We start from the raw sequence: 13,283 nt of genomic DNA on the forward strand, positions 1-13,283 counted from the left end.
TAGTGTCGTCGGCGCCTTGGGGTCCGTAATACCCCAAGATATAATCGGGGTCCTTGACACCTCGGATACTGCAATGTCAGTATGCCGCGTCGCCGGCGCTTTGGGGTCCGTAATACCCCATGATGATGTCACTGGGGTCCTTGACACCCCGGATGCCGTAATTTCGGCATGCAGTTTCAGGCGCTTTGGGGTCCTCGACACCCCGGATGCCATACCGTCGGTATGTAGAGCGTCACCGGTGCTTTGGGGTCCCTAACACCCCAATATGATATAAGATCAATGGTACTTTTTAAAATAATGCTTTCAAAACAGGTTTAGCTTGTATAAATAAATAAATCTTAATGAATGAATAATTTTGAAAGTTAACGAAGAGGAAAAATTGCTTTTACTATCTCTAGGTTCTGAAGATCGAAAGGGACAAAAGTATTCTTAGGGGGTTTATTAAATAGCATCTTTCCTTTTTTTATTTTCAATATTAAGTATTTATTACATACAAGCATTTATACAATACGAAGTATTTTTAGACATGACTGATGATATTTAGCATTCTCAGTATTTTTATGTTTAGAAACATTCTTTCGTATGTATTTGAGATTATTATTATTATCATTGTTATTATTATTATAGTTATTATTATTACATGTCCTTATAGAGTAGGTTTTAGTTAGACCGAATAGAATAGTTTGAATAAATAAACTCCATATATAGTCATTGCATACTTCTGTCGCGGGAAAACAACGCCGTACTTTTCTTTTTCTTTATTAATTAAAAATAATATAATCCTCGTGATGTGTCGAGTTATAATTGCGTTAATATTCATTTGATATTCCCTTTTACACGGTATCGTATACTACGCGCTCGAAGAAGCTTTATTAGGCAATTAAAGATGTCTTAGGATCGTATGCTTCTGTACAGCAGTATGTGCTACAGTGTTCGATAAAAATACATGTTCGTTCATCGTTAAAATATTAGTCGTTCGAAATCGGTTTTTCGATATAAAAGGAGCAAAGGAAAACTTTTTGCGGCATATACGTACACGTGTGCTCGAAGACCTTAGATTTAAAATGAATGTATACGGGTAAAAGGAAACCGACAGCAAGCGTGCAGCATAAAAATTCTTTTCTTTTTCGTATATATGCAGATAACAGTCGGGGGAATTCGCAATATCCCGTGTAGCACGAAACGCAACAAAAAGAAGATTAAAAGAGAAACAAACAAGTGTAAAATATCCCTACCGATTAATGATATATCCATTCAGACACATGGATGATTCCTTTTTTATTTCTGCTATTTTGAAGACTTACGGGATAATCGGATCACTCTATTATCTTTCGTACGATAGACCATACGAGTCAATTGTGTCGCGCATCAACGCTCGTGCAGGTGTTTTGAACACAAAGCATGCTAATGATTATCCATTTTACAATAGTATGCCACAACAGTAACAAATAACTCATGTCATAGACACCCAATTACAATGTTTTGTTTGCTCAATAACATCAGGCTTTAGAATAATCGTTTCCTAATCTGTATACTAATATGATACCACTATAATGAATAGCCACCACTGGATAACGCAACGTGACCATCTAATTTTGCCCATTCGATTTCTCATAAAATATCTCTGCCGAGACTGACCACTTCGCTAGATCCTCCATTATTATTACGCTAACTGTAGCGGATTGAAACGTGTAGACTACACTTTCACCATCATCTATCACGGCTAGCAAAAGATTATTTAAAAAATAAAGTAACGGGTAGCTATCGTTCTCTTATATTCCGTAAACGTATGCAGTGGCTATTTCACAAAGCAAATCACCGTCTTCGTCAACGTCTTCATCATCACAGCTAGAAAATTTATGTTAGATCCGCGAAAATATAACGGTAATGAAATCTAGTGGATACCTAGAGTACCAATATTAGGTGAGTTTTCTATAAAAAAAAAAAAAGAAAGAAACAAAAGGAAAAAAGAGAATATTACAAAAAAAGAAAAACAGTAAAATTGCTTGACTAGTGAGCGCACGCCCCAAAATGTATTATGGAAGAAATGTGTTTCTTTTTTTTCTTTTTTCGTTTTTTACATCATATCTGCAAACGATCTTACTAGATATGATTATACATAGATTCATTTTTCTATACTCGAATTCTATAAGGTAATATTATACTATCTCTTATATAAGAACAATCATTGGAGCTTACCTCCTACGTCATTTTGGCAGATACATGTAGTTCTGTAAGAAATTTTCAACCAATGCATAATCTTGTGCTATATTTGCGTCAAGCCGTTTTACACACTCGTTCACGACACGTTATATAAAACTGCGAATATATCAATTTCTTTTTCCCTGTCGAATTCGACATAGTCAAATTTCTGAACATAAACTGTTTAACAGTACAGGCAGGGAAACAAAAGAACGTGTAAAATTAATTGAATAAAATTTGATACAATAAAATATGTATATATCCGCGTATTATACTTTCAAATCAATACGTTAGGTCTAATTCCCTTCAAAGGTCCTCTAAAAAGATTCGATTTATATTATCTAAATAGCATACTATAACGGACTGAGTTGCCTATCTGCTGGTTTCGTAATATTATTAATTAACATTATATATTATTTTACATTTCTCGTGACAACGTTCAAGGAAAAGGTAATCTTTTTCGTTTTCTTATTTTTTTTTTGTCTGTTTGTTTGTTTGACGTAGTACCCCCATTCTCTACTCATAGATCTCCACTTTTTTCGTTTCCTTTCATTTTCTACACATCGATATAGCGCTTATTTACATTATCTCATCAATGACGTCATTTATTATGTACCCCTATTGCTCGTTGCAAAGCAACAACGGTATTCTCAACTTCCGATCGTTCTTCTTCCTTTCACCAGAATTGTTTAACACGCGGATTATGATAAAAGATCTGCAGATGAAGAACATTGATGTTACATATCGTACACAATGATTAATTATTACGGTCTGCCAATACAACAAAAATATTAACCCCCGGATAGCGGCGCTGGATCTTTTATAACCATTTCGTTTGAAAATTTGAATGCTTCGTTTTAGTACAGTGTGGGTTCACCATTGATCCAGCCACCCCCGTTCGAGGGTTAATTAACACTTACACATACCTGGTACTTGACTATTATCTTGTGGTTTGTTGTTGATAAAAGAATCCTGGAACGGATTTACATTGGCATTAGCAGCAGTAGGCATGTACGTGTTCGCCATTGGGGTGAAAGGTATTGCTGCTGGATTTAGGTTCGAGTTGAGAGTGTCTTCGTTCTCCATATTTGATGTCAGTTGAAGTATTGGACCACTACTGCTATTACTGAGAGAGTCGAATTCCGTTAGGTCTAACAGGTTGTTGGTCACGTTGTTTTGTTTGCTACAAAATCAGCGAAAGGAAACATACAGACACTAAGAAATAATAGGCAAATTACACTAATAATACTACTTGCCTCAGCGTATTCGAAATTACAATTGCTAAATCGTTCAAGCCAATCGTAGAAGATTAATAACTTGCTAAAATTAATATGTACACAATAGTACGATAGTTTCTTGAATCGTTTCATTTAGAAATTTAATAGTAGAGTATCTAAAGAGACTATATTTTTTAATACGTAACAAAGAAAATAAAGAATGAACAACTATATACTTTATACTTAATTCTTCCAAGTATTGTTCCTAGTAATGCTTATTTCTGCATCAGCGCTCTATTGCTGACTAATGATATTTTGAAAGGCAGCTACTTTATTACTGTTAAGCAGCTATAAAAAGCATTCGTATATGCTTGGTGAACTTATAGAAAATTCTATAGCACAACGGAAATCGTATACACAGGGCGACAGGAAAGTGGAATACTGGAAAATGAGTGGTATCTATTACCAAAGTGTAGCTACTCGTTTTCCTGTCACCCTGTGTACAAAACACAATTGAGACGCAACAAAATTTCTTCACTCGATAAAAATTATAGATAGGTGTAACGAATAATGTATATACAAGATACTACCATACAGCAGGTTCGTAAATCTGATTACAAAGATTTAGTTATATTCGCCTGAATTCACTGTCTGGATTTCTCTTATTTTATAGACAAGAAATTATTCATGCCTCGGTTCGACATCGGTTTCCTATAGGAACTAGTGGAACGATGAATAGTGTGACATACAACACATTTGTCGTACAACAAAAGAATAACGTTCAAAAATGATACGTGTGAAGGTTGATAAGTACATAGCAAAAGTAGACAGTAAGTTGACACGTACTGCTGGATGATACACAACACAAACATAAAGAAAGTGTACAAAGTAGAGCAAAGAAAATTCACAAGCCACACCATATGGATACAATATATTAATCCACAACATGCAATTTGGTGACAATAAGAATTGATAAGAAAACTCTTTAGTATAAATATACTTAAGGCGTGGATGGTCAGCTTAAATGGTAACTAATTGGAGGATAAAGATAAAGTAATAGCTCATCAAAGATGACCTGTTATATTTTCGTATATTAAAAAAAAAAGAAAAAAAAACATGGAAAAGTTTCTAACATAATAATGAAAACAGTATCTTTGATGAGCTTGTGTGATGAAATTACAACGAAAATTTTTTTTTAGATGAGTCATTCAATTTATGCTATTTATCTTTCTTTACATTATGTACACTGAATTTATTATTCATTATTAGTTGATTTTTAACGCTATAGCTCTGTTAGTCGTTTAACATTTCCATGCTTCGTATAACATTACACGTTTTATGCCATTAACATATTTACTAAAAAGAATCGACGGTACAATAATAAGTTAAATTTCTTATTTTTTTTTTGTTTTGTTTCTTTCGTATTTCTTTTAAACGTCTACCTAAAAATATTATATTTTTAACTAGTACATGATTAAATATAAATTATAAAATATATATATATATATATATATATATATATATAAGTGTATAATAGACAATACAATATACATTCTTCGTACCTCTCGTATTACCGATGATATATCTATATATATATATCATAATATTCAATGTAATTAATTTTTGTTAGTTGCTGGTATAGTCGTGCGATTAGGTGTATCTTTTAATAACGATAAATAATTGCCGTAAAATTCATCTTCCATATCTGTCAACCATTGCTCTGACTACTTTTGCAATGTACAATATATGTAAAATCATTTGTATCATAATGATATTAATATAAAGCAATTTCTATCGAGCTGAATAAAAATTGGATAAGCAGTCGCCTCTGATACAAATCTCAAGAAAGCACAATTGATATTGTTATTCAAACAACTATGTATAGTGTACATATAGCGTACATATTTTGTATTTATTTATTTCAAAATTGATCTTTTGTTATCATACGAATACCACAAAAAAAACATCTCAAATAACAAAATTCATTATATACATATTAACTATGATAAATTCTCAATATACCACGTGCTTTCATATTTCAGAATATACGTACAAGATTATAGTTGTTCGCATCCCACGATTCTTAATTCGTGAGGGTTTTTATTTAGCAATTAAGCGTTATTGTACACGTTACTGTACCGAATCATTCTTTTTAAATTGTGTCTGTCAAAATGATACATTGCGCTTACTGTGTGTATATTTAATGTGGCACATACTCCAATCCTGCTAGATTTTATATTCATTTGGAAAACAATACTCGCACTCTAGTCATTGCATTCAATGTTCTTTTTTTTTACTCTGTTTGAAAAACTATGATGTAAATTACCTATATTAATATCGTAGTTAACAATACAGGCGCAAGTTTAATGTAGGTAAAAAGCAATTATCATAAACGATCATTTGAAAACAAGATTAACTACAATTTCACAGGCAGTTATTTATAATTCACATTGCATGTGCGTTTTTATCAATTCACTGTGAATCTATAAATAACCTTCATTATACAAATGTCTATGACTAGAGCATTACCCTGAATCATTCAAAATACAGAGTAATATACGTATAAGCATCTTGCTTATCTTTTTTCCTTTTACATTATGTTTCTGGCATTACAGTCGAACATTGCGTGGTGCACATTTTGATTGAAATTTAACTTTTATTTTTTGTTTTTGTCTTTTGATTTCTAGAGTACTGAACTGCATTTCGTGTTTTTTAAATTTTTCTTTTATTATGCGACAAATATGTTCATACATATTTGTGTGAACGGCACTAAAAAGTCAGTCAATTTTTCTTTCTTTTTTTTTCGTACATAATGGCTAGTGTTGTGCAATTATTTATATTATATTAATTACATTATTTAGCCGTAACTTGTTTCCAAAAGTAATTATAATTGCACACTGATAAATATAATACCTAGCGTCGAATGTATATGTATATTATATATTTACGTATCGTATTCACACAAAACTCTAGATAAAATATTGATTTCGTAGAAATAACGTTTCTAAAATGCTTGATAATAGGACTGGATGAATCAGAAGAACGATTTTCGTATCTGGAAAAATATTTCCTTACTCTATGGTGAAAAAGCGCTTGAAGAACGAAAAAAATAAATATCATCAAAAACTTCATGAAAATTCCTACAATATGGGAGTATACATTGTGTTCGAGGAGTTTCAGCGGATATTATAAGCCTTGCACGGGCATTCATTCATATAATATTATTGTCGAATGATTTAAAAAACAAATGAACTTACAATTCTTTGAGATGCTCTTCGATGTGTAATCTTTCAGTATTGTTTGTTTATTTTATTGTTTTTTTTTTTGTTTAATCGATGAGAAATCCAGTTATATGTTGGACTTTTTTGTTTGGTATGACGGTCGGTAGATGTAAATATGTAACTCTTATGTTAATGTAAATGTTTCGTCACAAATCTGTAACTTTTAATTTGATATACTTACACGGTGGCATTGTCCAGTGTAATCGATTGACTGTTGATACCGTTTCCGTGATTCGTATGATGACCGTTCAGTTCTTCCACATTACCCTGATTATTATCCAATACAATTTTATTTTCATTAATGCCGTTACTATGTGTGCCATTATGCACAATGTCCGTAGTAGTATTGTTCTCAGTATGATGAGCCCGTTGTTCACCGCTAATAAATTGCTGGGTCGCCTCGGATATCAGACTGGCCGTCATAACATCTTCACCTTTGCTACCCGGTGCCGTTTTATTTTCATCGTTAGGACTGTCTTCTTTCAGTTTATCGCCATCACCACCTTCTCCCTGTGCAATTCAAACAAAACCATCTCTTGATTAGCCCCCTGAGTAGTGGTGGATATACGAAATTCCTTCTCACAAATTTTCAAACAATTCAAACAGACTCGAGTTTTGATATCGATTAAGTTTTAAGTTCCACAATAATTTAAGTTTGAAAAATTCCACACTCAAAGGGTTAAAAGAGATGTACCGATGATATTGAAAATAATACCTTGGTAGGTGTATTGCTCTGATTCTTCCCTCGAGTTCTAATCATTATTGCCTCGACGCGTTTACGTCTAGCGATTCGCTCTTCTTCTTCCCTCTTAAGCCGCTCTGCCATTTCGATCCGCTGTCTGCAACAAAAACATTGAACCACTCATGGTTAAGCAATTCAACGGATCACTGATCAAGACAAATGATCAAATGTCGAAGAAATGAACCACCAACCTTTCTTCTTCTTCTCTTGCCTTTCGATCAGCCTCTTCTTTCTCTTGTTTCTGACGAGCCTCTTCCTCTCTTCTTCTCCTATCCTCTTCTTCGCGACGTTTCGCTTCTTCGATCGCCAATCTCAGTCTCTGTTCTTCAGCTTCTCGTGCCTCGTTGGCCAAACGCAGCGTTTCTTCTTCCAAACGTCGCTGTTCTTCTTCTTCGGCACGCAATCTCTCGGCCTCTAAACGCGCCTCTTCTTCCTGTTGACAAACATCTCTTTATCAAGCCTTTTTCCTTCGCTAATACTCCGGTTGCCTGTACGAAAAAGTTCAACAAAACCGCACCTGTCGTTGGCGTTCGAGTTCCGCTTCCCTTTCAGCCTGTTCTCTAGCCAGTCTTCTGCGTTCCGCTATGGCTGCTTTAGCTTCTTCTTCCGTGGTAATTCGGATCTTCGCGATCATCGAAGCTAAAAAACGCCCATCGTCAGCCTGGAATTTACATTCAAACACTTTAGCCTCTACTTACCTGACATGTCGACTTGTTCTTCCGTGTTACTTTCTGATTTTGTTTCCGCTTCTTTCTTCTCGTTCTTCGTATCCTCTTTCTTAGTGACTTTAGGTGTTTCTTGGCTATCCTGATTCAAGTTAGTCTCGTCCTTTGCCTGTTTGGAAACTGGCTGCTCGATAATGACTTGCTTCTTCATTTCTTCCCTACCGTGTTCGCTTATTTCCTGCTGCAATTAATGGGGAAAACGAATGAAACGAGTTCACGGGTCAAAGTATAGTCGGTGGTAATAATTTAATTAGCTAAATGGAACGATTAATCACTTGCGTCTTCTCGGTGCCTTGATCTTTCTTTTCTTCTTGCTTGTCCTCCAACTTGACATCCTTTTTGCCTTCGTTCTTGATTATCTCGCCGGCGCATTCGCGAATAAGAGGAACATTCTCGGCGCCCGGGCTCTGTAACGGGGTCGCTTTCGGCGTTATCCGCGGGGACGCCTTTGCGTTCTTCACTAACTTCTCCGTCGGTCTCCTCACCTCTGTCGCTTTTGGTGTAGAAGGTTTCTTTGGAGTGCTGTGGACCTTTGGCAGTGGCGGCTTCGAATCCTTCGTCAACTTTGTGTCGCTCAACAAATCTGCGATAGCAATTCCTCGCTGACAATACGCGCGAGCAAATTCTCTTTACGGACGCGCGCGAGTATTTAAATGTGCAATCTCGAGAACATAATAATAATAATAATAAAAAAAAATTATAATAATAATAGTGACAGTGTAAATAGGGGGAAAAAAAATATAACAAAAATCGAACCAATCAAAAGTGGAATTAATCGAAAGAGGGGTTGATTTCAATCAAACGTGACATCAAAACGAAAGTGGAGCCTCCTCTTTCGAGGATAACACTTTCTCTCTTTCTCTCTCAACATTCAAACGATGGACATCGTGTAGACGATTAATAAGAAGAGTATTGATGCTCACTGTGTCGTTCTGTGATCGAAACACCGGTACCGGCAATAGAAGCAGGTCGCGGTCGACGCGGGGCAGCTGTGCGAGGACGCAGATTGACGTTACTGCTGCCCACACTGCTGGCGCTTTGCTGACTCATGGAGCTGTGAGGCCGAGATGGGCTGTTCGGTGTCACCTCCCCGCTGCGGATGCCTACGCGTACCCACCCAAGGTGAACATCTCTTCATTTCCGTGTTTTGTGCATTTTTCTTCGCGCGTTAAACACCAAAGAAAACTAACAAGCAAGGATTACACACGGTTCAGCTACGATTTCGAATGAAACCAAAGTAAGTTTCATCCAAATTCGAGCCATCCCATTTGCGAACCTTCCTTGTAAGCCTGCCGTGGAACACGCGTCGCACCTCAGCGACGTCGCGACAATTTCGTTCGTCGAATTATCGCGTCGGATCGCGTCGGTGCAATTTTAAAATAAATCTCGACAAACTCTCCGATCGTACTTTCTTTTCTTTTTTTCTCTTTCTCTCTCTCCCTCTCTCGCTCGTTCGTTCGCTCGCTCTCTGTTTTTTTATCCGTTTGCTTTCGTTAGGGCTATAGACGGCGTAGATTAAAACAAAAGTAGCGAAATTAAAACAGAAAACAAGCACCGCCACCATAATAATATAAATTAAAAATGATATTCGTGTCGATTGTGTCATTCGTGAAAGGTAATGTACATCGACGATAATCGAGAAAAAGAAAGAGGCTGGAAATAAACGTTAAGGAAAACTAAAGTAAACCATGTTTATAACAATATAAACAGCAAGAAAGAAAAGAATCGAAGAACGAAAGTGGAGCGATTAATGTATTGCACACTAAATACGATTGCGGTTCGTTTGTACATTCTCAGAAATAATTACGTGCACAAAACGTGTCCGTGTATATTAACTGATAAAATACATTTATATATATTTATATTTATTTCTAAGTATAAAAATTGTGTAGCTTACCGGGGACGTTAGAGCGTACCTTCACCTCTGGTACCGAAAAGCCGGTGAGAACTGAGACCATTTTATTTAGTAGGAGCGTTTTGTTAATCAATTCGTCGCATTGTTAAAAAACAAACGATTGTTAAAGAAAAACGAAGCGTTAGACGCTTTGAAAATCAATTGTTAGTCTCTGTACAAATAAGCATTCAAGCGTGCATCGAATTCGCGGAATTTTTTTTTTTTTTTAGAAAAACACGAACTTATTTTCCGTCTTATTGATTCACAATGGCTCCTCTACTCTCCATTCATACGCATGCACATGTGCACCCAACTCAAGTTACATAGAACCAGTGCGGTATTGATTATACTGTAAGAAGTTTAGATTATACCGAAGATTAGTATAAAGCGAACACGATCGCGAGAGTGTCGCACAGGACAATGATGGATGTGCCTCTATCAATAAAAGGACACCGACTAGTTCATCGTGTGACAGTATCCATCTTATCCACGTTTAATATTTTTTTACAGAGATCTTTAGATACGTATGTGTATGAATTGATCACCGGCGACGAGAGTGGTCGATAAAAGCAACGATGGGCAAGTACGGTGGTGAGAAGGCGGGTGTGCACGGACGTTGCCCGTCAACTCTTCAGCGGGCAATTGATCTGCCCATCGTCGAGTAAAATGATCACCACCGAGTTGAGTGCACAAGAACGATCTTACCTTGCTGCTGTTGGTTCTGATGCTCGCGGGCTTTGCGACGTAGTCTCTCGGCCCTGGTTGGTCTCGGCATTGGAACCGCCCCCGGCAATGTACCCATGCTACGAGAGTTATCTGAGCGTTTGAGGCTCTTGGCCCCGGACGCAGCTAAATGAGACATGCTGCGACTCATGCTAGAAGCGCTCAGAGGCTGGCTTTGCTGTTCCGTCAGTGTGCTAAGTTCTGTCGGACGTTTCCTAGGCTGCGCCAGTTGGTCCAGCCTGGACATGGAGTAAGTCCTACCTGGCGAACGCGTGAAGGCCTTTGCGCTCGAACTGCGACCGGAAGTCGGTGGTCCATCGCGTGGCGACGGTATCGTTGGCATCAGATCGGTGCGTCTCCTGTTCACTCGTAGATAAACCGAGCCAGGTGTTCCCGGCGTTCCGTCGCTCTCTTCACCTGCAACGAGTTCGCCCTTAAGAAGCGAAGCGAAAAGCGAGCACCAAAAAAAAAATGGTCGCACTATACAGAGAGAACATATACAAGGCGCGCGTACCTCGAGTAACATAACAATATCCTCGAACATCGTAACAAACACAACAAAATATCGAACTTATTCCCTTTATATCAACTACTTTCACCCGTTCGACTCGTCTCGCTATTCTACATGCTGTTGTGCGTTCAAGCGAAAGATTCTAGAACGCGCGTGTGGTGTGTGTTCTGTTCGATGTTGTTTCATAACGTTTCTAGGAAAAATGAAATCGTCAGACGGTGTCTCGGTACATGCTGACAGTATTGTATAGCAAAGAAATTCTAACACTGTTCGAACTTGTAATATTCAATAGGTTTAAGCTGAATATAAACGGTAACTGTTATTCGATTGCTTCCTCGTACCATATTATTTTACGAGCTATGCTCATTCGTATTCATCCCACAAGAATCTATAGAAAATATTTATTCAATGTTACAAGTTTATATAGTTGTTGAACAGTGTAATCAGGTAACAACGCACGAAACTGGGTACGTGCACCAACTACCACGACTGCGAAAGCGGTGTTGTAAAACGAAACGACGCATGCAAACGACGCTCGTTGAAGCGGTCAAAATCCCATGCATGCATTTAACGATAGGACAAAGTATTCCTGTTAAACGTCGATATCCACGATTTGCAAAATTAACGGAACAAGATGCTACGAAAAAATCAAGCGATCCAATAAATGTTACGATCCAATAAAAGCTATTTCACATTAAAGAAATGATTTGTTCTTGGTGCATGATTAAAATTCAAACTTAATTGTAAATACAAAATGTAGTGATGTAAGAAGTTTATGAATGATTATGAGTGTAATGCTTGTAGTATGCAAATTATTTCGTCAATTCTATTGATAGAAAAACTATATTCAATAATTGAGGCACCTCAGCTTCTTCGTATCACTTTCCTCTTTGGAAAGATTATCGTTTAACAAACAACGCTATTAATTAGAGGAAGAAGACTAACAAATTACTTTCTAGTATACAAGAAACACTTTTATCTAATACGATTAGTAGTCCATAGAAAAGTAGAAAAATGTTAGCACCGTTAATAGACAAGTTCGAATAGCACCAGATGCAGTCATTACTAACTAATGGTATGCGTCGTATAACACCGATTTTGTTTCAAGTTAAAAAATTCCACCATAAACGCTGAATATCCGATCACGCGAAATCGCGTGCTCGATCGTTAACGCTTAAACGTAGCAGTGCACGACGATCGATCCGCTTCTCCTCTGACAGCGAACGCATTAAAACTGCATAGGAGAGGAGTTATAAATTTTCAATCGGTGTTCCATGACTAACCAAAGTGTGTACAGATACGATTTAAGATGAAAGCTAATGGAAAGTGACATGCTTGCAAGAAAGTACATATCCCGATGTGCTAATGAACAAGAGACAAGGATCTTGTATCGACAGCTCATTCTGGAACAACAGAACGATCTCCCCGTTGCAGACAATTTTATTCTTTTTCTTTAATTTTTATTTTCTTTTTTTTCGCTGTTTTCGACTTCAGGACTCACCACTGGCAGCCCGCTGAATCATCGGACGCCTAGTGTCGCTATCAGACTTATCATCGATGGCAAAGATGTCAGTTGTAGGAGGCAGAGAGAGGCTGGCTCTCTTATGTTTGGCAGGGGTTAAGGGAGGATCAGGGCTAGAATTCCAATTGAACACCTCGTACATGGACGAGGACATTCGCATATCTGCAAACAAACCATTGAACGCTGCAACATTAGGCACTTTCCAATTGATTTATTCTTCATTTTCGTTTTGTTCTTTGTGGCAGGGCAGAGGAACGGGAAGAACATAGAATTTACATATGATTGATAACGAGAAAGGGCATCATGAATGAATATAATATTATTAGTATAAGTTAGATATAGTGCGATTCGTGGATACTTTAACCATCGGAGGCCTGTCACTGGGTATAATTATACCCGCATTTACGCTCCGCTCTATTAAAATTTCATGAAAACCTAAGAATAGGGATTGCGGATTGGTCTCCAT

The 13,283-nt window shown here is 37.0% G+C and overlaps 1 protein-coding gene across 32 annotated transcripts in view; it reads right to left on the reverse strand.

Moving 5' to 3' along the window:
• Positions 1-1,928: 1,928 nt before the first annotated feature.
• Positions 1,929-13,283, reverse strand: part of LOC117600531 (uncharacterized) — a 129,196-nt gene continuing 117,841 nt past the window's right edge. For 27 of the 32 annotated variants that reach the window (XM_034316117.2, XM_034316131.2, XM_034316126.2 and 24 more), the window contains 11 exons: positions 12,797-12,979; positions 10,767-11,201; positions 9,091-9,270; positions 8,443-8,750; positions 8,141-8,348; positions 7,960-8,081; positions 7,634-7,875; positions 7,416-7,539; positions 6,882-7,210; positions 3,129-3,385; positions 1,929-2,917 (listed from right to left, as the gene is read on the reverse strand). In XM_034316117.2, the coding sequence (XP_034172008.2) occupies positions 2,904-2,917; positions 3,129-3,385; positions 6,882-7,210; positions 7,416-7,539; positions 7,634-7,875; positions 7,960-8,081; positions 8,141-8,348; positions 8,443-8,750; positions 9,091-9,270; positions 10,767-11,201; positions 12,797-12,979 (2,402 nt within the window). In that variant the 3' untranslated portion in view covers positions 1,929-2,903. The remainder of the gene's footprint in view (positions 2,918-3,128; positions 3,386-6,881; positions 7,211-7,415; positions 7,540-7,633; positions 7,876-7,959; positions 8,082-8,140; positions 8,349-8,442; positions 8,751-9,090; positions 9,271-10,766; positions 11,202-12,796; positions 12,980-13,283) is intronic. The other 5 variants (XM_034316103.2, XM_034316102.2, XM_034316098.2 and 2 more) reach the window with 4 other exon arrangements.

Source organism: Osmia lignaria, chromosome 15, assembly GCF_051020975.1.
Source record: "Osmia lignaria lignaria isolate PbOS001 chromosome 15, iyOsmLign1, whole genome shotgun sequence".
NCBI lineage: Eukaryota > Metazoa > Arthropoda > Insecta > Hymenoptera > Megachilidae > Osmia > Osmia lignaria.